The sequence below is a fragment of the Leptopilina heterotoma genome, unplaced genomic scaffold (genome assembly GCF_015476425.1).
Source record: "Leptopilina heterotoma isolate Lh14 unplaced genomic scaffold, ASM1547642v1 Lhet_9, whole genome shotgun sequence".
Classification (NCBI taxonomy): Eukaryota; Metazoa; Arthropoda; class Insecta; order Hymenoptera; family Figitidae; genus Leptopilina; species Leptopilina heterotoma.
Genome location: NW_025111193.1, coordinates 722,934 through 748,132, shown reverse-complemented (window position 1 = coordinate 748,132; position 25,199 = coordinate 722,934). Strand labels below are relative to the sequence as shown.

The window sequence follows — 25,199 nt, the reverse complement described above, 5'->3', positions numbered from 1 at the left end:
TGATTTTATTACTTGGTTATCTTTAATTATTATAAAACATGAAGAAATCGAGCACTCCGAGTCTTCGACTCGGAGTGATTTATTTCTTCATGTTTTACAATAATATTTTTATCAGTTACTGAATTTCAAAAGGTTTATATTTGAAATTTTTGAATATCTTAATTCCTATGGAAAAATAATAATGATTAAATATTTATTTAAAAATGAAGTCATTGGTGTTTTGAATAATTTTACAATTAGGGAAATTTGTAAATAAATGTAATAGAACATTTTTTTTGAGTGTCTAATAATTTTTAGAGTGAATCAGAATATTCTTTAGGGTCAGGGAAAAAGTCAAAATCAGCCAAGAAAAAAGTCTGGAAATCAGGAAAACTCAGGGAAAAACAAAATTAAATTTTTGTGGCAAGCCTGTAATTGTTATTATTGTTATTAGTATTTTTTTATTATATTTTTTATTGTAACTATTTACAATTTTTTATTAATTTGAAATGTTTATTGTAATTTTTTTTCATTTCGTTTATTTTTTGCATTTTGTATTGTTAAATTTACAATTCTAATTTTTGCAGGGATTTATCCGTTTGCTGTAAAATTAATTGAAAGCCTTGAATTGATCGTCGTACTGTTATTTCATCAATGACATCGCTGACTTTCGAGCACTGAAGTAAATTATCGACTTGAGTGCTGCATAATGCTGATGAATTAAAAGAAGAATCGGAATTTTCAAAAATTTCCGCCGCAAAATTCAATAATTCCTGGACCTCACAATCGAGAACTTGTTCTTCAACGAAAGCACCTTTTGAACATTTACTGATAATACCTTCAAACCATGCCCAATCACTTTTACCGCCATTGTAACGAATCACTTGATAATCCAATTTCGACTTATAGTTCGGACTCCTGTAAGTATTTTATTATAAATTTAAAAAAAAATTGAAACTTAGTTTATAAAATACAAATTAATAGTTAATTAAATTATATAATTTAATTTATATTACATTCTTAATTCCTATGGAAAAATACCCTGATTAATTAATTAAATTAGTAATTGAATTGACAATAAATTTTTGCATTGGAAATTCTTTTTGTTTTTAGCTTGGAAATTGAGGGAATAAATTCAATTGGTGAAAATGGAGGATTTTTTTTGTCTATTTTTCAAAAGGAAGAAATTGTGAAGGAATTGTGTTAAAAAGGAGGTAAAAAGCTTACGTGTGGAATTGCGCTTGAGGAAATTCCATTGGTCTGAGAATACTGCCGAGTCCTTCCACAGCATATCGGATACCATCGATTTCTTGGTGTTGAGGTACGTTACCTTTAGAACATTCTATTAATTTCGAGGCCTCCGGAACGCAGGGCGTATTTGAGAAATTAAAATTCTCCTCAGCAAAATTTAATAATTTTCTAATCGCACAATTCATGACTTGATCCATCGACAATTTCGATTCATTCTCCTGACAATCCCTCAATGTTTTACTCAACCAATTCCAATTGTCCCAATCGTCTTGATAGTTTATATTCAAATCGTCAAATTTTCTCGTCAACAACGTTTGATATCTGTTCGCAAATAAATTTATTATAATATTCGATATTTAAATTTAAAAATTCGATTCAAAATATTCTAACAAAATGAGAAAAAAAGGAAAAAATTTTATTTTGTTTAGTTATCTATTTTGATAACAGGGTTGCCACGCAACCTGGAAAACCTGGAAATATCGGAATTTTATAAACCTTGCAAAAACCTGAAAAAGTCAGGGAATATTGATCGAAATCCTAGAACATTGCTGTTTTCTAAAGTTATTGTGTTTATTCTTGAAATCTATAATTTTACTTAAATATTTCAAAATTAATTCAATTTTAAAAGAGTTGCGTTTACAATTTTCATAAGTAGATGAACTTCAAAAGATTTTGATATGAAATTTTTGAAAATTTCAATTTTAAATAAATTTAATTAGAAATTTTAAAAAATTTTAATAACTAAAATTCTTCTGAAATTAGTTAAATTTTTTAATATTTATTTTATTGATTATTAAAAATAATGGATTTATAGAAGAATTTCAGTTAAGAACACTAAAACAAATTGAATTTTTAAGCAATTACAAATGATTGGAGAAATTCAATTATTTTCAAAAGTATTAAAATTCTTCTCAGAAATTCAATTATTTTCAAAAATTTTAATAAAATTCTTGGCAAAATTTTAATTATTTTCAAAAAATTTCCTCAATTTAAGGATTTTTAATATCTACTATTTTAATGAAAATTTCCAAAAAAATTCAATTAGTTAAAAAAAATTGTAATAAAATTCTACGGAAACATTTAATTATTTTCATAAACACATAATAAAACTCATCGCATACTTTCCATTATTTTTAATACAATTTTAATGTAATTCCTCGAAAAATGTAATTATTCTTAAAATTTTTATTAAAATTTATCAAAAAAATTCAATTATTTTAAAAACATTTGCTACAATTTATTTAGGTATTAGAATTTAAGTATTATTTTTAATTGAATTTCTTCAAAGAATTAAATTTTTTTCAATTAATTTCAATGTCTTCTATTTCAATTAAATTTCACAAAAGAATTCAATTATTTAAAAAGAAATTTTATTAAACTTCGTCTTAAGAATTCAATTATTTTCAAAAGTAATATAATAATTTGCAGAAGTTCAATTATTTTCAAAAATTTTAATAAAAGTCTTGTCAGAATTTCAATTATTTTTAATAAAATTTCTTCAAAGAATTAAATTATTTTCAAAAATTTTAATGAAATTCTTTTTTAACAATTCAATTTTTTTAAAAATAATTTTAATAAAATTCTTCGTAAAATTTAATGAATTCCAAAAATTTGGCAAAATTCAATTATTTTCAATGTCTACTTTCTCAATAAAATTTGACAAAAGAATTCAATTATTTAAAAAGAAATTTTAATAAAATTTGTCTCAAGAATTCAATTATTTTCGAAAATAATATAATTCTTTGCAGAAATTCAATTATTTTCAAAAAATTTAATAAAAGTCTTGTCAAAATTTCAATTATTTTTAATTGAATTTCTTCAAAGAATTAAATTATTTTCAAAAGTTTTAATAAAATTCTTCGTAAAAATTTAATGAATTTCAAAAATTTGTCAAAATTCAATTATTTTCAATGTCTACTTTCTCAATAAAATTTCACAAATGAATTCAATTATTTAAAAAGAAATTTTAATAAAATTGATCTCAAGAATTCATTTATTTTCGAAAGTAATATAATTCTTCGCAGAAGTTCAATTATTTTCAAAAATTTTAATAAAATTCTTGTCAGAATTTCATTTATTTTTAATACAATTTTCATCAAAATTTTCAAAAAATGAAATTATTCTTAAAAATTTTTAAATGTTATATTAATGTTCTTAAAAATTTTATTAAAATTTGTCAAGAGAATTCAAAATAAAAAATTTGTTGATAAAATTCTTTATGAAAATTCAATTTTAGGAAACATTTAATTATTTCTTAAAATATTTATTTTTATAGTTATCTAAATAATTGAATTTTCGTAGAATTTTCTAATAAATATTGATTTAAAAATGAATTTCAGTTAAAATTTTAGATTATGTTATTGAATTTAAAATTTTTGAAAGTGTTAATTTGTATGAAAAACTAATAATAATTAAATATTTATTTAAAAATGAAGTTATTGGTGTTTTCGAATAATTTACGTTTTACAAACCTGGAAAAATTTCGTTTTTTAACCTGAAAAAGTCAGGGAATTTGAAAAGAGCAAAAGCGTGGCAATCCTGTAATTTTAAGTTTAGAATTTGTAGATAATTTTTAAACTCACTCCCAATTGAGGGGATTTCTTCCAAATTTCACACGACGGAGATTCACTCTTGGCATTAATTCGCTATTTAATCTGTGAAGCATTCGATTGGATATTGCTGAAATTTTATTGTAGTCAAAGTAGAAAGTTTCCAATTTATTGAGATTGTAAATAATGAGATCGTCGATTGCTTCAATTTTATTGAACGAGACATCTAAATATTTAAGATTTGGCACAAAACTCAAATAACTGAATTCCAATAAAATTAATTCATTTTCGGAGAGATCTAGTTTTTCCAATTCCGATAATCCATCAAATGCCTCGCGATCTATTTTTCTAATTCCACAATTGTTTATTGATAGAGAATGCAGCGATTGATAATACAAGAAAGCTCTCCTTGAAAATATATTATAACAGTTATAAAAGAAATATTTACCAAAATTAAAAAGAATTGTCACAAATTTTTACAAATTTTTTAATTAATTTAATGTTTATTAGTTTACAAATGAAAAAAAATATTTACATTTAAAAAAATATTCACAAATATTAAAACCAAATGTTTAAAATTTCAAATTATTAACTCAAACCATTTGTTAGAAACAAGAAAAAAATTAATTATTACCTGTTGATTCGTATTATTCGAGAATTTTCAATTTTCAATGACGTGGTATTTGCTTCAAGTTTTCCTAAACAACTGTCTAATGAGTCAAATTTAAAACAAGTAATATTTTCCCAGTTTCCGGAAATAATTCCCAGAGCGTTAATTAACGAAATATTGATTAAAAATAATATTAAATAGTCGCACCGCATTTTTTATGACTTCACTCTATTGAGAACTTTATTCTATAACTAAAATAATTTCAGAATAACTAATAAATATATGCGTCTCTATCGCTTCCTTTTTCTCGCATCTATTTCCTGTGCGATAAAAACGATAAATTAGAAATATGACAAAATTTTTCGGATTATTCCATCAGTAGACTTTTTTAAAATTTTAAAACAAAAAACAAAAAAAGATACACACTTAAAATTTTTTAATAAAATTGAATTTTCGCAAAGTTTTTTTGAAAATTCTAAAAACTAAGATTTTAAAAATTTTTCAATTCTATTGTTTCAAAATAATTGAATTTCAAATATATTAAAATATTTTCATAAATAGTAAAACTCATTGCAAAATTTCAATTGTTTTTAATACAATTTTAATCAAATTCCTCGAAAAATGTAATTATTCTTAAAATTTTTATTAAAATTTTTCGAAAGAAAGAATTCAATTATTTCTAAAAATGGTAAAAAAAATTCTTCTCAAGAATTCAATTATTTTCATAAATTTCCATAAAATTATAAAAACCAATTTAATTATTTTCAAAAGTAATAAAATTCTTTGCAGAAATTCAATTATGTTTAAAGATTTTTTTAAATTCTCCTCAAAATTTCAATTATTTTAAATAATTAAATTGTTCTCCACAATTCATTTATTTTCAAAAATTTTAATAAAATTCTTCGCAAACATTTAATTATTTTCATAAATAATAACATTCTTTGGAAGGATTCAATTACTTTTATAAATAGTAAAATTCTTTGGAGAAATTCAATTAGTATCAATACATTTTAATAAAATGGAATCAATTAAATTTATTTATTATGTTTGAAAACAAATTTAAATTTGATGAGATAAGAAAACCGGAAAAAATTAGAACAAAGCCGGAAAAAACCGGAAATTTTGTTTAACGAAAATAGTAGACACCCTGGTTTATTAAATGCTTAAAAAAGAAAGTTTTTCGTGTAAATAACATTTATTGTCATAAATTGCTCACAATATAATCAAGATTATTATACAATTGTTGAATTATAAATATTATAACTAATTTAGTATTTAAAGATAATTAATAACTAATGACTGTTTTTATTTACTCAGACTGCAATTTAATTACTATATTATATAAACTAATAATTTATACATCGTCTTCAGTAAATATTTAAGAAACATTGAACACAAATTCATATCAGTCTTAAATGATAAATTGCAACTTTTATAAAATTAAGTCTCTTTTTTTTATCAAGTTGAGATCGTAAATTATTTTTAATTATTCTATATTATTAAAATCTACGTCTGTTAAAATTTATTATTCAAATGCAACATTATTTCTACAATACAATTAAGTTATTGTCATATAAACATTTTTTATTATTTACACAAGGATCAAGTTGATTATTTATTACTGGAATTATTTTTTATATATGGTACATTGCAACTTTATTTGTAATGAGAAAAAATATGAGAAAAATATCCAACAACAAAAATTAAATTAACTTAATTTCTATATTTTTATTTACAATAAAAAGATCAACTGAACAATTAAAAAAAAATCGACTCTATCAAAATTCGCTTCGTTACTATTTACATTAAATTACAAAATTCGAAGGATTATTTGAAATACTGTAACAATGGGAAGAATTTTGATTATGCGTTTGTTGGGTCCCTTAGGTTTAAATTTTTGCCTCCTCGGGAATTGAAAATAAAATTGTATAATAAATTTATTAATTTATTATTAATTATTAATTATCAATTATTAATTATTAATTTATCATGAAGTTAATAAAATCTTTAACTATAGAGAATTCTTCTTTTCCATAAAAAGAAAAGAGAAAGAAATTGTGAAACTTAAAAATTTAAAAAGAAAAAAAATGGTTTCTTAAAAAGAAATTAATAGAGTCAATAGAATGACAATTATTCTGAGCCAATTTAAACAGAAGTATCCAGCGTTATTATTATACATTTCAAAATCAACTGGTGGAAAATGCGCTGAAGCTGGAGAAAGAGCGGGATGAGAGGATGGGGGATTTAAAATTTTCGTTGCAACAGCTTTCGACAATTTCGTTCTTGGTGCTTGAATGCTGTTATTTGACTTCTCAACTTTCCCGAGGAAATTCTGCGACTTTTCCCTACCTAAAGAATTCATGTTATACTTTCTTCCATTTTTTTCATTAAGATTGTATTTTTTATGTCCAATTCCCGATAATTCAGTTGATCGAATTGGCGTCACCGTTGTTTTCTCCAGATGTAATTCTTAAAATCATATATCATTTATATTATCGTTTATTCTTCAAAATAATAATATAATAATGAGAAAATTAAAAAATAAAAAGTCCTCGAAATTTGAATTCAAATTTGAAAAAAATTCAATTATTTTCAAAAATAACATAACATTCTAAGAAATAAATTATTTTTGTAAATAGTAAAATTTTTTGCAAAAATTCAATTATTTTGAAATAAATTTTTAATAAAATTTCACGAACGAATACAATTATTTTCTAAAATTTTAATAAATTCTTCGAAGCAATTAAATTATTTTTTTAAATAGTAAAATCTTTGCAAAAGTTCAATTATTTTCAAGAAAATTTCACGAAAGAATTAAATTTCTTTTTAATCGTTATAAAATTTTTCTAAAGAATTGAATTATGTATTTTCTAAAATGTTAATAAATTCTTTCCAAACAATTCAATTTTATTTATAAATAGTAAAATTTTTTGCAAAAATTAATAAAATTGTAATAAAACTTCATAAAAGAATTAAATTTTAAAAAAAATTTTAATAATATTTTTGGAAAAAATTCAAGTATTTTCTAAAATTTTAATAAATCCTTGAATACTTCAATTATATTTATAAATAATAAAATCTTTGAAAAATTCAATTATTTTCAAGAAAATTTCACTAAAGACTTCAATCTTTTTTTAATTTTTAATAATATTTTTCAAAAAAATTCAAATATTTTCTAAAATTTTAGTAAATTCTTCTAAACAATTAAATTATTTTTTTAAATAGTAAAATCTTTGCAAAAATTCAATTATTTAAAAAAAAAATTCACGAAAGAATTCAATTTTTAAAAAAATTTTCCGAAAGAATTCAATTTTGTTCAAAAATAATAATATTCTTCGGAAGAATGCAATTATTTTTATAAATAGTAAAATTCTTTGCAAACATTCAATTACTTTAAATACCATTTTAATAACATTTCACGAAAGAATTCAATTTTAAAAAAATCTTTAGTAATATTTTTATAATTTAGTAAAAAAAATATTAATGTAAAGAATTCTTCCTTTTACCTTGAAGTCTTATGGTTACTTGATCTTTGCCATGAGCATTTTCCGAGAAGCAGGAATATCTTCCAAAATCACTCAGCTTCAAATTTTTTATCGTTAAATTCGACTGAAAAGTGTAGTCGTTCACTTGAGATTCTTGTACGTCATATTTTTCACTCGGTAATATTTTCTTGACTGAAGTAATAAAATTATTTTATTAATAATAAACGTACAATAATTAAAACGAAACTTTTAATTTGATTTCATTAATTAAAAAGTAAACTTAATTTAATTAATTACAAAAACTTACTTGAATTAATTACAAAAAATTACTTTAATTTAATTGTTGAAATCAATATTTGTTAATAATAATTGTTGTAAAATTATCTTACCATCATCCTTGTACCAAACATTCAGTGATTTCGGCGATGACTCGACAGAACAAAATAAAGATACTTTTTTGTCAATTGGCGCTGCTATTAATTGATTATCAATCGTCACTGTCGGTTTGACTGCAAAACATAAAAATTACTCAATTATTCTAGTTATAAAATTTTTAATAATTTTTAATTACTATTATTATAGTTATCATTATCATTATAATAATAATTTTTTATGTTTATTACTATTTTTTTATATTACTATTAGGTACTAATATTATTTTCTATTGTTGAAGACAATTATTTGGGAGAAACTGCGCAAAATTGACATTCGACTGAGATGAAACAATTGGTTGATTAATTACATCTAATTAGGATGCCTCTATTGCGAAGAGAAATTTCCATCAAACATTATCAAAGATAGTTATGAAATCCTTTGTACTTGGTAAGTTTACAAATTTCTCGATTCAAACATAAAGAAAACAATCACTATAATTATTAATGAAATTAAATTTTAAATGTAATTATATAATATTAGAAAAATTTATTTCGAAAACTTCTTAAGATAAAAAAATTTGATAATAATAGAATTCCTTCAAAGAATTTTATTAATTAGGAAAATAACTGAATTCTCGCGAAGAATTTTACTATTTATAAAAATAATTGAATTGTTCCGAAGAATTTATTAAAATTTTAGAAAAAAAAAAGATTTCAATGTTAATATTTGAAAACTTAAATTCTTATAAAAATAATTGCATTTTTTCGAAGGATTTGTTAAAATTTTAGAAAAAAATTGAATTTTTTCGAAATTTGTTAAAAATTTTTTTAAAAATTGACTTCTTTGGAGGAATTTAATTAAAATTGTTTTGAAAATAATTGAATTTTTCTAAAGATTTTACTATTTAAAAAAATAATTGAATTGTTTAGAAGGATTTATTGAATATCTAGAAAGTAATTGAATTCTTTCGTGAAATTTTATTAAAATTTTTGAAAATATACCTAAACAGTAATAATTAATTTTGTACTTAATAAGTGAATTTCTTAAATTTTGATTATGGGCAATTCCACGTGAGATTTAAGTCGACCTCTTAAAATCGGCCAAAAATATTTTTTTTCTATTCTGTATCGAAAAAAAAACAGATACGTATTTTTCTATTTATGTTTAATTGTCCAAATTTTCGAGTTATGAATTTTCGAAAATTTGGACTTTTAATTGTAGACCTATATTCAGTAGCTTATAAGTCCAAAAATATTGAGTTTAGGAAAAAGTTGTCAAAGTATGAAAGTTTTAGTTTTCTTTCGACTTTTAAGAAATGTAAACAAAAAAAATTTTTTTTATAAACAAATTAATTTTTTTTAACTTTGGGCCGGATTTTTTTTTATTTTTTTATTATTTTTTTGTACCTTATAATATAGAGAAGATTTTCCAAAAAGTCCCGAAATGGGTCTGATGTGTTAAATGAGTTTTAAAATGTTTTCAAAAATCACTTGCAAGCATCACAGTGGGATTTTTTTTACATTTAACTTTTTAAAACTGTTTACAGCGTAGACCTTTTCATTTAAAATAAAGAACACTCAAATATATTAAAAATTATACCTTGTAGACAGTTTTAGAAAGTTAATTGTAAAAAAATCCCACTGTAATGCTTGCAAGTGATTTTTGAAAATACTTTGAAACTCATTTAACACATCAGGCCCATTTCGGGACTTTTTGGAAAATCTTTTCTATATTATAAGGTACAAAAAAATAAAAAAAAAATAAAAAAAAATTCGGCCCAAAGTTAAAAAAAATTAATTTGTTTATAAAAAAGATTTTTTTTTTAATAAAAAATTAAAAAATAATTTTTATGTTTACATTTCTTAAAAGTCGAAAGAAAACTAAAACTTTCATTCTTTGACAACTTTTTCCTAAACTCAATATTTTCGGACTTATAAGCTACTGAATATAGGTCTACAATTAAAAGTCCAAATTTTCGAAAATTCATAACTCGAAAATTTGGACAATTAAACATAAATAAAAAAATACGTATCTGTTTTTTTTTCGATACAGAATAGAAAAAAAATATTTTTGGCCGATTTTAAGAGGTCGACTTAAATCTCACGTGGAATTGCCCTTATGTAATTATTTAAAAAATTTATATTTGAAAATAAAAAATTTTATAATTTGCATAACAATAATGAATCGAATATCTCGTTCCGCGCGCGTAACATTTGCTAGTATAATAAAACCGCTGCCAAGTTGTATATTTTTTTTATAATTTTGGTGCTCATTTCATGAACACTTTACTTCCTCATAGAGATAAAAATAATAGAAATATATGAATAACTTTTTATAAATGTGGTAAAAGTGATTAAATTTTGGGTCAATAAATGTATTTTCAAATACCCTACAAGATAGTTACAATAATTTAATAGTTAAACAAAAATTTTCAAACAAAAAAGTTGAGAAAATGTCATTTTTCACAATTTTTGGTTTTTAAAATACCAATAATTTCGAAATTATTATTGAAGTAGGTTCAAAAATAGGTCAATCGAAGCGTTTTTTAATGCTCTTCAAGTTGATAACGATAATTTTAAAGTTACTTCTACGTTTTTCAACAAAATTTTCAAAAAAAGTCTTATTTTCCAAAATTTTTGATTTTTAAAAGTTTAATAACTCCGGTTAATATGGACGAAAAATGTTCAATTAGGGCTCAAAAGATGCGTCTAAAAAAACTCTACAAAATTATGGAAAAACATTTATAGGTGTCCTAACATTTTTTTAAAGTTATGGTCAAAAAACGTTTTTTTGCAAAATTAAAAATCAAAAAAAAATTTAGTTAAACTTTATTAATTTATCAGAAAGTACTGTCACTTTATGTCCGCAGGTGAGATCTACAATTTAAAAAAAAATTCAACCCAAAAGCTCTTCATGATTTCGAGATATTTATGAAAATGTGATGTTTACACACACATACGGAATGACATTTTTAAAAAATGTCATTTTTGATCTCCTGAGGTCAAATAACATAAAGATATGTCAAAAAATCGAACTCGAAAAATTTTGGTATTACAATACTTCCTCTATGAGGAAGTAATAATATAAATAAAATTCGAAATAAATAAAATAAAATGGAAACAATTGTTTCCATTTTATTTTTTTTATCTTAAGAAGTTTTCGAAATAAATTTTCGTTTAACCAAATAAAAAAGATAAAAAAAATACTTATATTAAATAGATTGATAATCTAAGGGGATGAAAAGAAATACAGAAAAAAAGATTATATTCTTATACGAAGTAGCAGAAAATTGTAGATCTATAAAATTCTTTGCCGAATGGAAAATGATAATATCGAAACGACCAGCTGGGAAATGTAAAACTTAATGAAATTTTTACTCACACAAAACGTTTACGTAATACCTCTTGCTGACCGTGGGAGGTATTCCATTCGATGCAATACACAGATACGACCCCATCTCTTGTCTCAGAATACCCGTCAGGTGCAGCTGCTTACCCTTGTGTATTTTCACGACTGAAAAATCATTAAAAAAATATTAGTTAGCCGGGTATTGTCTCAAACCGCGTAATTAATCATCTTTTCATCAAACACTTTTCCTCCGATATAATACAATTTAATAGCCTTTTACACATTCATTTCATATACATAGAAAATTCAATGTATATCCTTTCAAATAAAATAGAGATTCGACTTCAAAATCATTTCATTTATTACAAAATTGAATAGATTTAATTTTATCAATGCAACTTTATGTAATTCGGTATTACAATAATTTCATTATAATCGAAATAGGTATTTAATTATCGAAATGCGAACCTATTTAATTTTTGGTTTTGAGAGAAAATTAGTAATTTGTACTTTTAATCTAGAATTATTATTATTATTTGTTTTTTATTTATAATAATTATTTATATTTATAATTATTATTTACTAGCAAATGTTACGCGCGAAAAAAATGATAATGGTTATAATTCAAATAGGTATAAACTACAATTTTTTAATAATTCATCTATGAAGTATATAAATAATAATTGTTGTTTATTATTTACAAAAATTTTAATAATATTCTTCGCAAGAATTCAATTATTTTCATAAATGACAACATTCTTCAAAAAAATTCAATTATTTTTATAAATAGTAAAATTCTTTGCAGTAAATCAGTAATTAAATTATTTTCCAAAAATAATAATATTCTTCGGAAGAATTCAATGGTTTTTATAAATAGTAAAATTTTTTGTAAAAATTCAATTTTTTTCAACACAATTTTAATAAAATTTGATGAAAGGATTCAATTATTTTTTATTTAAATAGTAAAATTATTTGCTGCAATCCAATTTTTTTAAAGACCATTTTAATAAAATTTCACGAAAGAATTTAATTATTTTTTAAAATTTTTAATAAAACTTATCGAAAGACTTTAAATATTTTCTTAAATACTCAATTTTTTTTCAAGTATTCAATTATTTTTATAAATAGTAAAGTTTTCCGCAGTAATTTAATTATTTTTATAAATAATAATATTCTTCGAAAGAATTCAATTATTTTTATATAAATATTAAAATTCTTTGCAAAAATTCAATTATTTCCAATACAATTTTAAAAAAATGTCACGAATGAACTCAATTATTTTTTATTTTAATTATTAACAGGCACGATTATTTTAAAAAGTTGAAAAGAATTTTTCATAAAATTTAATTATACTTTCAAAATTTTGAAGTAAAATTATTAAAAATTTTTTTGCAAGAATTCAATGATTTTCATTGAATTTTAAAATTTCATTCCATTTCAAAAAAGAATTTTTTAAAATTTTATTTCAATTTTAAAATTGAAAACATTTTGTAAAGAAAAATTATTAAAAAACTTTATAATCATTATTATATTTATAATTATACGAATTGTAATAAATTAATATTTGCATTTTAATACTGAATTTATTTTGAAATTATATCAAAATTCATATTAACTAAATAAACAATTTTGATCCATTTCTATCATAATATTAAAAAATGTATATTTTTCAGGAAATTTGTCGATGTAAAACATTTAAGCGGAACACGGCGGAATTTAATATTTAAGAACTTGAGTGATTTGATGAGAAAAGTGTATTAAACAGGAAGTAAGCGATCCATCATTCTAGAAAGAAAATTTCATATAACAAAGATCGTTTCATTATTCAATTTTTTTTCGCAACACGACAAATGAAAAAAAAAATTGCGAAAAATTATAATAAAAGAAAAATAATGGTGAGTAATATTTTTCGTTTTGTTTTCAAAAATTATACATATTTTTGCGTGAAAATTTACTTTAATCTTGTTTATTAGACAATAATTAATTGATTGAGCTTTTTTTTTGGTTTTGTTTTTACTGAAATGAAATACGAGACTTGTATTTATTTAAGAATTATCATTTCAATGGTTGCTTTAATACCTTGTTGCTCTTTTTTGTCTCTTAGAGTAATGTTCTTGCCATCCTCTCGGCGCCAAGTGATTTCCGGTTCAGGAGTTCCAGTGGCATTGCATCGGAGACTAATCTCACCTTTCTCCTCGGTTGTTAAACGATCGGAATTCTCGTCGAGATCCATTATATCCGGTGGAATAACAACATTCATGTAGCCAGTCTGTGAAAATAAGAAAAATTCACGTCAGTATCCGATTTTAATTTGATTTCGGTTTTTAAGTATCTTTCTCTATTTTTTGTTTTCTTTTCTGTTATTAAGACAAAAAAGATTTAATTAAGAAAATATCAATAATTTTAGTGACACTATTTTTTTTTTTTGAAATTGTTTATTCAAAAATTTCGAAATTATTATTTCGTTGGATGAGGGAGAGAAAAAAAATGAGATTATTTGATAGACTCATGAAAAAAGTTTTATCATCGTGAAAGATGAAATTGTATAAAAGTAGAAAGAAACGTTATTTTTCTATAGTTCTAATGAGAAAAGATTTCAACGATGGCCAAGACCACCTGTCTATTTCAAAGTTTTCCGCAAAACTTTCTCCATTCTATAAAGACGAAAAGCCGTTGCGAATCAAGTGGAAAACTATGTTTGCCATAATTGATATACGAATCGTGACTGATTTTTTTAAAATCCACAAAAGTTAACATTTTATTTATTTCCCTTAACTCGGAAGCATTTTATTACTTTCTTCTATTTACAGTCAATGATAAAAATTTTACTTATATTTTTATTTTATTTATTTTATTTATATTCAAATATAAATAAATAATTTTATAATTTAATAAAAATATTTATTTCTATATTAATATAAAATAAAAATTAATAATTGTCAGAACTGTTGAAATACTTAGACAATAATTAAATTGAAAATCGAGTTCAAAATTTATAGTGAATTTTTTTCCAAAAAAAAAAGAATGTTTGAAAAATAAAACTCGAGGAGGGAAGAAAAATAAAAATTTGATTACTAAAGAACTTTGCATTTCTCTCTTAGGAAAAAAGGCGAGTTTTTAACTTTCGCGCATTTTTTTCTCTTTTAATTCAAAGACCTCAAAATATTATTCTTACTTTAAAAGTTGAAAAAAAGGGAAGTAAAACGGTAGGAAATTATTCTTCCCGAGTTTCGAATAAACACTTTAAACTTTGTGGAAACTTTTAGAAAACTTGAAGAATAATTTGGAAAATTTCTGATATTTTTTCTTAATATCGCTCTAACGTTGTTTCATTGAAAAATTAATTTTTGATTTCAATGGACGAAAAAAAATTATATTAAGATTTAGAATTTTTTGTAAATAGAAAAATCAAAATAAGGACATAGAATTTTAAATTAAGTGGAAAAAATAAATTAAGATTCGGAATTTTTATAAATTGAAGAATTAAATTAAGATTAAGGATTTATATAAATGGAAAAATTAAATAAAGTTTTAGAATGTTTTTAAAAAGAAAAATTTCAAAACTAAAGAGTTTTTAGAGTATTTTCATTTTATTCTTTTGTAAATATATATTTTTATTAATTCGCACTTTCTTTTTGCAGGCACTCAAAAGTAAACTGATGGCAAAAGTTTCCTGAACAATTGTTCCTCATGATGTTACTTGTCAGTTTAACGTTAGTGAGCTTTACTGACCTGACTTCTCATAGGGTCGGTGTTAACTTGACACATATATGTGCCAGAATCATTCGCCTGGACATTGGCCACGTGCAGCTTCCACGTGTCAAATCCATTATGAGTGACTGACAGACGTGGATTATGTGCAACCATGTGAGTATGAATAGCCAGAATTGCTCTCGAGTCCGATTTTATCCAAGCGACCTGATGAGAATTTCTTATATTTAATTTAAATTAGAAAATTAATTAGAAACAGAGTAGAAATAATTTTCATTTTGTTATTTTCACTATGATAAATAAAGAAAATAAAGAGTTTTTCAAGGCTCGAACTAGGTCCGTGAATCCCATAAAAATCCGTAACTTTGCTTGAAGTCCGTAAAAGTCAGTTTTTTTAAAAAAAAGATCCGTAAAGTCCGTAATAAGAATATTAGTTAAAAATTCTTGTAAATTTGACTCGGACTGATTATATTTTTGTCAGTAATTGGTCCGTAATTTTACATTTTTGGTTCGTAAAGTCCGTATTTTCAAATACTTTCACTGGTTCGAGCCCTAATTTTATAAAAAAAAATTGAAAATAATTGAATTTCTTTGAAGAATTTTATTATTTATCAAACTTCTAGCAAAAAATTCTATTGAAATTTTAGAAAATCTTAATTAAATTCTCTGAAGAACTTTTTACATATTTTTTAATTAATGAAGTTTCTTTAATAATTTTAATTGAAAATTTTAAAAGTAGTTGAATTTTTTGAAGAATTTCTTTTAAATTTTTTAAATAATCGTGTTTGTTAATAATTAAAATTAAACTTTTGGTTATTGAATTTTATTAAAATTGTATTGAAAATTTTAAATAAAACAAATTTTTTTCAACTTTTTAAATAATCGTGTCTGTTAATAATTGAAGGGCTACATAAAATAAGGGGACGAACGCATGGTTGAAAGGGATAATATCAGTCAGGTAGCAGCGAGCGGCTCAAGGCTCGTCACTGCTACCTGACTGGTACTATCCCTTCCAAGCCTCGCGTTCGTCCCCTTATTCTATGTAGCCCTTCAATTGTAATTAAAATTTTGATTATTGAATTTTATTAAAATTGTATTGAAAATAATTGAATTCCTGCGAAGAATTTTACAATTTTTTAAAAGAATTTAATTCATTTAAGGAATTTTATTAAAATATTGAAAATAATTTAATTCTTTCGAAGAATAGACTCTATTAAAAGTTTTGACAATAATTAAATTCTTTTACAAAATTTTTTTACTTTTTTGAACATAATCGATTTTGTTAATAATAGTAATTAGTAATTTGACTATTAAATTTCATTAAAATTATTGGTAGAAAATTAAATTCTTTTAAAAAATTCCCATACACTTTTTGTAAATAATTGAATTAAATAAAGAAGAAGAAGAATTTTACTAGTTATAAACATTATTTAATTCTTGAGAAGAGTTTATTAAAATTTTAGAAAAAAATTGAATTCATTAAAATTGTATTGGAAAGAATTGAATTCTTGCGAAAAATTTTATTATTTATAAAAATAATTGAATTGTTTAGCAGAATTTATTAAAATTTTAAAAAATAATAAACAATAATAATGAATTATATATTTAATAAGTGAATTTTGAATCTGAAATTATTCAACAATTGAAGTTTATTGTATTTGAAAATAAAAAATTTTGTAATTTGCATAATAATAACTTGAATATCATATGTCTCGCGAAACGTATAAAAATAATTAAGAATAGCTACTTAAAAATAGTCAATTTAAAATCATTTTTTAGAAAAGGAGAAGTTATTTTGAATATTTAAAAAGTTTCAATGTTTTTTGTGAGTACAAATTTTTGACAGGGCGAGAAAAGCTTTTAAATTTCGAACAAAAGCACGTCTCGGATCGTCCCGTGGCAAAATTTAAGGTCTGAGTTGTAAATAATCTTGATGAAGCGACAGGAAAACTACCCTTGAAGCATTTATGTGAGTTTTCTACTCTAGTTTTTCTACTCTGATCAATATCACCCTTTTTCGTACTCAAAAAAAGGGAAAATTCGCGAAATGTGTATATACTGAAAATAATATTTTGATTATAATTTCAAAAAAACAGAAAAGTTATTTTCCAAAAATACTATTTACAAAAATTCTCAATTAAAAATTTTTAATTTTAAATTTACAAATTAATAACAATTTAAAATTTACAAATTTACAAATTACAATATACAAATTACAAATTACAATTTAATATTTACAAATTTACAAATTTACAAATTTACAAGTTTATAAGTTACAAGTTTACAAATTTAAAAGTTTACCAATTTACAATAATTTAGAATCAATTTAAAAAAAATCAATCGCAATTAAAAAATAATTATTGAAAATTGAAGAAAGAAATTAATGAAAACGATTTGTGGGAGAAAAAAAAGAATCGTAATTAGTTTGAAGCCTTATAACAGAATTGGTGTTTTTAAATTGGATAATAATCGAGGAATTACTGGTTTTCTAATGAAACAATCAATTTAGTGATTCAATTCCAGCTTGTTATCGCGCGGTTAAAATTCGGATTTCTTGACGGAAAAGAGGCGAGTGGTAATCCCCCCTTAACAAGAGACTTTGAATATGGCGTCGAATTCGTTTTAAATTGAAATTGGGAAATTGTTCTACAATTGTAAGACGAGTGAATAAGACTTTTTCAAATTCAAAGTTCCTTTCTTTCGTCCCAACGACAAAAAACGTTCGTACGTACATATAAATTTGTTTTTTCCTTTTTATATTTCACTCGAAAATTGAAAGCAATAACATTTTTTTAAATTCGAATCAAAAGATCGAATTCTTTTTTCGATATTAATTAATTTGAATGTTAATTTAATATTAATTCAATGTTAATTTAATATTAATTCAGTGTTAATTTAATATGAATTCAATATTAATTTAGCGTTAATTTAATATTAATTCAATATATTAATTAATATTGAAAAAAAGAATTAAATTCAAAAATCAATGAATCGGAGATGTTTCAAGTCTTTTGATATTCTGATTTTTCTTTTCTTTCCATGTTCATTTTTCTACTTTTCTGTATTCTACCTGCAATCAACAAACTAGACTTGCTGATTTCTGTTCTCTTTTTTTTTTTTTTATTTGACTTTCTTTTAAAGAAGTATTTCAAGACGAGCTAGAAAACGATCCCTGTAACGAGAAGACTTCTTCTTGTAAGTGAGTTACTCAAGTGTTCATTCGCAGCATTTTTTTTTTCAAAACTAAAAATAAAACTATTTTTGTACAGAATGATTTTCCATATAATTTCGAAAAATCATAATAATATTATGATTTTAATTTTTAATAAATTAATTTAAATTTTTTACAGATGCAATCAAAAACAGGAAAAATTCGACTGAAGAACAAAAAATTTTAGGAGTTTTAATTTTCAATTTTCAAATTCTTGGTGTTTTTCCAAATAGAAAAAAAAGGAATTGAAAAGGAAAAAAAGAGGATTTAACTCTTTTTTTTGGATGACAATACGACTGAATAAATTGAGTACACTCAACTCTTTTGCAGGCTTTTCAACGATTGCTTTTCCAAATCGAAAGAGAAAATCATTGTTGAATGTTTGCAAAGCGAATTTTGGCGAAATATTCCGTTTATCAGTGCACTTTACATTTGCTATATAAAATGACCATTACTAACATTCATTACAATTTATTGAGAGAGAAAGAGAGAGACTAGATTACCAAATGCGATAATTATCATCGAAAATGAAATACAAATCCGATCCAGTTTACAATAAGTATTACCGTTTGAAAATTCATCGCGCACATAAAAAATATTTATTTCTCTCCAACTGAATTTTATGAATCCAGTAAATAACTGAATAATCATAAATTTTTTTTCATTAATCTCAATATTACATGATTTTTATATTAATTTGGTATAATTTTTTATTGATTATTAAAGTTGAATATGTTTCTAATTGAATATTTTTCCAATTGAATATTTCTTTAATCGAATATTTTTCTAATCGAATATTTTTCTAATTCAATATTTTGACAATTAAAACATTTTTAATATTTATTTTTTTCAATTAAAACCAAATTTTTGTCAAAAGTTATTCGAAATTTGTATAATGGAATTTCAGTATTTTATTTTCAAAAGAGAAACTGTGGAAAATAATTATATTAATTAAAGGTCATCCTTAATAATACGTTTCGAATAATAAAAGCTAAATTGGTTCATTTAAAAGAACAATTATCAATTAATTTGATAGTAATTTTGATTTGATTTTCACTAAAATTCAAATTAAAAATCAAAAATCATTAATTAAAGTAGAAAACTATTTTTTTTTCTTTTTCTCTTGATATTTAAAAAGTAATTTGATTGTAATTTTGATTTAATTTTATTTTTTTGTCTACCTTTTTTTATTTTTGCTTTTTGTTTTATTTTGTATACAATGTAATTAGATAATTACCTTGTAAGATTGAAGATGATTAACGACGCAGGTAAAAACAACTTCTCGACCTTGTGGAACTGTGTAATTTTCAAGAGGCATTTGAAATTCCGGTTCAGATTCAATTCTCGGCACTTCTGAACCTTTAGAACCTATAAGAAGGCAGAAGAAAAAAAAGAGAGAGAAAAGAATGAGAACAAAAAATAATATCAGGGAAATAATTAAAATTCAGAAAATTTTAAACTACATGAAAGTTGAGAAAACTGGGAGAATATTTTATATCATACAGTAAAGTTTTATATTTCTGAATAATATTTAATATCCTGTCGTCGTGAGAAGTGAATAATAAAAATGTTCTTCAAAGGAGAATTTTGTTTCATGTGTATCACATTTTCAAATCTGGATAGGAAAAAAAAAGTTTTTCCAAAGTCATTAAAAATATTTTAATAATAAATTGTTAAAAAAGAAAATTTTTTTATTTTTATTCAGTCGATTAAAGTTTTTGACTAAATAAAAAAATAATTTTGTGATTAAATATTCTTGTGGAAATTTCTTTTTAAATCCAGATTATAATAAAAAAAGAGAAGAAGAAGAAGAGAGAGAGAGAGAGAGAGAACATTTATTAAACATCGTTGAAAGCGTTTCCTTTTTAGTTGCGTATTCGTTCTTCTTCTTTTTTTCAACTTTTTTCACCTCCTATTCAAAATATATTTTCGCTTCTCGAATTGATAAATCGTGATAGCCATTTTCCCTGGGGTCTCGACATTCAGAGCTAATATGTAACCTTGAAACGAAAATATGAAACCCATTTATTTTTCAACATTTATTCCTTTTTACTCTTGCATTTCGAAAATAAAAATATTTCCCCTTCGTAAATTAAATATTAAAATTGTATCTCAATCTTTGATTCAGTTTTTAAAATATTCTTTATCATTTTAATTGAACAAAATAAAATATTTAATTAAACAAAATTACTTTTTTCATTAATTTTCAATTTTTACAGTTATTATTGGAAATTTCAAGCATTCCTTTTACATTTATGCTTCGTTTTTCTCTCCGTTCTTCGGGAAAATTATCTGGACTTAATACAATGTGACGCAATTTTTTTTATTACTAATTATACATTTTTTCGTAAATAAAATCTCTTAGGAATTATTAATTTTAGAGGATAAAATCAATTACTAATTTTAGGGAATAAAAATCCCTTGTTAATTAATAATTTAGCAAACAGTGAATTTAAAAAAAAATTACGAGTACAAGAGTGAAAAATACTTGCCAATTAATAAATACAGAATGATAGGCAGCAGAGAGCAGATAATAATTTTATGTAAGGCCATTCCATAGGGCAAGCCATACGCCATACGACCTGAAAAAGAAAATAATTTTTAATTAATTTTTCATTTACAACAGGAAAAATGGAAAAAAAATAAATAAAAGAGCTCTTGTTGTAAAAAAAATACCAGTAAGAAAAACAAATATTTAATAAATACTAATTGAAAATATTTTTCTTCTCTCAGAGAAAATCCGGACAAATGACACAAACTTCTGGAATGGATTATGAAAATAGAACTTTCGCCATGGCAGAAATTTTTGAAGAGAAGAATTTTTTTCCCCAGAGGATTGAAAAGGTGAAAAATTAAAAATTTAAAGTCCTTGTTATACAAAGGAATCAATCAGAAAAAAATTATAAGGATTTATTTTTAAATTCTTCAATTATTATAAAATTATTGTTATTATTAAATTATTTTTAATTTATTACATTATTACTAAATTATTAATGGAAGTATTTTTCTATTTTAAGAAAATCTGGACAAATGACACAAACTTCTGGAGTGGGTTAAAAAACAGAACTTTCGCCTGGAAAAAAGTTTGAAGAGAAGAATTTCTTCCCAGCGGATTGAAAAGGTGAAAAATTAAATTGATACTATTTTAAAAAAAGCGACTTTCATCGACTTATTCTCGGAAAATGCAACTATTTCGAATTTTCTTCCACATATTGCAACAAAATTTCACTTTTTTAGAAAAAAAAGTAATTCTTATTTTAATTTCCAAGTGCAAAAAATAAATATAGTCAAGTCTTTTCTTCTAAATTGAAAACTTTTTAAATCCTAAAAAATTCAGTTTTCAAAAAAAAATTTAATTAAATTTTTTCTAAAATTATAGTTGATTTTTGATTATTTTTTCATTTGAAAGTTTACAAACAATCAAAATTTGGTAAAATTGAATTAATAACAATTGAATCTAAAATTCAATTATATGATTTTAAGTGAAATTTTTATTTTTGAATAATTGAATTCCTAAAGAACTTTCAGGAAATTTTTTTAGATTCTTTGCAAGATTTCAATTATTTTTATAATTAATAAAATTCTTCGCCAAACTTTTATTATTTTGACAACTTTCAATTAAATTCTTCGCCAAAATTTAACTATTTTGAAAACTGTTAATAAAATTCTTCACAAGAAAAAATTATAATTAAATACTTTAAAAATTTAATTATTTTCATAAATAATACCTAACATTTTTCGCAGAAATTCAATTATTTTGAAAAATTTTGGTAAAAATCTTTCTGAGAATTCATTTATTTTCAATACAATTTTAATTTAATTCCTCGAAATAATTCAATTATTTTCGAAAATTTTAATAAAACTCGTTGTAAGAAATCAATTATTTCCATAAATAATAAAATTCTTAACAGGAATTCAATTATTTTGAAAAATTTTGGTAAAAATCTTTTTGAGAATTATTTAAATAAAATTTTAATTAAATTCCTCGAAATAGTTCAATTATTTTCAAAAATTTGTTTTAAATTTGTAGCAAGAATTCAATTATTTTCAAAAATTGTAATAAAATTTCTCGAAAGAATTAAATTATTGAAAGAAATACTAATAACATTCTTCGCAGAAATTCAATTATTTTTATAAATAATAAAATTTTCACTGGAATTCAATTATTTCAAATACAATTTTCTTAAAATTTTGCGAAAAACCTAAGTTATTTAAAAAAGTTTTTTAAAAATTCTTCTCATGAATTCAATTATTTTCATAAATAATAAAACTTATCGCATCCTTTCAATTATTTTTAATACAATAAATTTCAAAGGAATTCCCCGAAAAATACAATCATTAAAAATTTTATTAAAATTGTTCGTAAGAATTTAATGATTTTAGAAAATTTTGATAAAATTCTTTATATCAATTCAATTTTAAGAAATATTCAATTATTGAATAAATTTTTTTTTGTATTTAAATAATTGAATGTTATTTTTTACACTTAAAAATTATTTTTAAAAATAATCGTATTTTTGAAGAATTTTTTAACTAAAATTTAGAACATTATTTATTTACGTTTGAAAAAATTTAGAATTGAAGTTATTATCAGTATAAGAAAAGAAGTAAATATTTGAAAGGAAAATTCGGAAAATACCAGGTAAATAAAATGCAGAATCAAATTTTTTTGGATTTTTGTGAATCTTCTAAATCTTGTTTCTTTAGTTCTCAAATTTATTTTTTCCATAGCTACTTTTTTATTACCTTTTTTAGTCTTAAAGCTACTTTTTGTTACTTTTTATAAAATTAATTATCGAGTGCAAAATCTGCGAATTTTATTGAAATAAATTTTCTATTTTGGAAAATTGTATTACAATTTTTGTAAGAATAATCGTGTTTCTGAAGAAAAATGTGGAAAAAATGTTGAAGAAATATTTTAAAATTTAAGAGTGTTTTTCTTTTACAAAAGGTAAAGTCTTTCAAAATTCGAAAAAATGAATTTATTAAATAATTGTGGAAGAATTTACTAAATATTGTATTTTAAAATAATTGCAATATAGAGAAAAACTTGAAATTTAAATTATTTTCCGAATAAGGGAAAAAGTTGAAAGTCAGGAAAACATCAGGGAAATAAATAATAAAATTTTTGTGACTTAAAGTCACAAGTCAATAATCCTGTTTGGAATTATTTTTGCATAAGGAGCAAAAATGTTCTTTTCCAAGGAAAAAGTAACTTTTTAGCACCGAAAAGGTAAAGAATTTAAGGAGTAAATACGACGACTTTTCTTTATTATACGACGACTATTTTTTGCGCACAGAAATGTACAATTGTGTGGATAATATAAGGAAATAAGTTGAGCTTGCTGAAACAGTGATTTCCCCAACTGCGAACGTTGGTCCGTGAGATCTTTTTCAAAGGGGGGTGTGTGGGTAACTTTTGAATCGTGTGAATATTAACTCGACAGTTGGTCCCCACATAAACGAGCAAACGTTGATATATTTCAGCCCTTATGATATCCCCCAAACTCCTTTTCAAATATTATACATACCGAGAAACTATGTACAAAGCACTTTTAATGCATCTGCTTAATTAAATTAATTCACGTTTAATTAACAATTTACCTTTCGTTTGTGAAAAATTCCCAATTAACTTATTTCTTTATTTAATTCAATTAATTAAATTAACTAAATTAACTTAATTAATTAAATGAATTTAATTAATTAAATTAATTTCAACAAAAGATAATTTTTCTTTTACTCAAAATTTTGCCCGAAATTATGAAAATAATACTCGAGTATTGTTTTTTTATCCTTTAGCCAACATCAATAAATAATAATCAAAATATTTTCTATAATAATATCGGCTTTGAATTTCTCGTACTGTAAATTTATATTTTATTTTACCTCCCATTTGAATATAAGAAGAGAAGTTTCGTGTTATTAATTTCACAATGGTGATATTTCAAAATGTAATTTAATACAAACAATATAGAAAACATGAGTTTATAAAAATTATTTTCTTTTTGCAGAATCCAATTGTGTTGGTGAATAATTGAAAACGTGTCTAATACAAATTTCGAAGCGAAATTTTTCAAATACTTCAAGCCTAAAAATAAAATATAATTTAATAGAAAATTATCAATTATAATTATTAACAAAATCTTTTATATTAAAAAAAATACAGACATTTTTTATATTTTTAAATTTTTTAAATTCCTTGAATGAATTCAACTATTTTAATAAATGTAATAAAATTCTGAGAAGAATTTAATTGTTTTCTAAAATTTGAATAAAAATTAATTATTAACTTTATTAAAGTCTGTGGTTTTTCATTCTGTCCGTTCGCAGTATGAAGTTAGTTGTTAGTTATCATTTGCGAATTATTATCATGATTTTTTTGTTTGTTTATATTTTTCGTGATGTTTTGACATTTCCGATGTTATGTTATGCGGTAGTGCGGGTGTTTTTAAAAAACGTTAAATTGTGACAAGAATTATTGTGTTTGAAAAATCGTGGAAAAATATCTGGTATCAGGCGAGAGGTTACCGTTTTCAGTGGAAAAAAAACTGTAGATTGGTAAATTCTAATTATTAATTAAAATTTTCTTCTTAATTAAATCATTTATATTATTTCATTTTATTTTGTTAAATAAAAATCTCAAAATAACTTAAAAACAAATTTTATTCGTATATCTTATT

The 25,199-nt window shown here is 22.6% G+C and overlaps 2 protein-coding genes across 3 annotated transcripts in view; both read right to left on the bottom strand.

The window, feature by feature from the left end:
- Nucleotides 1-414: 414 nt before the first annotated feature.
- LOC122511709 lies at nucleotides 415-4,627 on the bottom strand. Its single transcript, XM_043627123.1, has 4 exons — nucleotides 4,414-4,627; nucleotides 3,813-4,187; nucleotides 1,207-1,551; nucleotides 415-897 (listed from the first exon to the last, which is right to left on the bottom strand). The coding sequence occupies exons 1-4, from the start codon at nucleotides 4,599-4,601 to the stop codon at nucleotides 546-548; spliced, it is 1,260 nt and encodes a 419-aa protein (XP_043483058.1). The 5' UTR covers nucleotides 4,602-4,627; the 3' UTR covers nucleotides 415-545.
- A 1,060-nt stretch (nucleotides 4,628-5,687) lies between these two features.
- LOC122511741 (protein CEPU-1-like) overlaps nucleotides 5,688-25,199 on the bottom strand; it is a 51,497-nt gene continuing 31,985 nt past the window's right edge. For both annotated transcript variants that reach the window (XM_043627182.1, XM_043627181.1), the window contains exons 2-9: nucleotides 21,012-21,101; nucleotides 19,757-19,887; nucleotides 15,330-15,515; nucleotides 13,677-13,866; nucleotides 11,631-11,762; nucleotides 8,264-8,383; nucleotides 7,896-8,066; nucleotides 5,688-6,858 (exon numbers count right to left, since the gene is read on the bottom strand). In XM_043627182.1, coding sequence (XP_043483117.1) covers nucleotides 6,485-6,858; nucleotides 7,896-8,066; nucleotides 8,264-8,383; nucleotides 11,631-11,762; nucleotides 13,677-13,866; nucleotides 15,330-15,515; nucleotides 19,757-19,887; nucleotides 21,012-21,096 — 1,389 coding nt within the window. In that variant the 5' untranslated portion in view covers nucleotides 21,097-21,101 and the 3' untranslated portion in view covers nucleotides 5,688-6,484. The remainder of the gene's footprint in view (nucleotides 6,859-7,895; nucleotides 8,067-8,263; nucleotides 8,384-11,630; nucleotides 11,763-13,676; nucleotides 13,867-15,329; nucleotides 15,516-19,756; nucleotides 19,888-21,011; nucleotides 21,102-25,199) is intronic.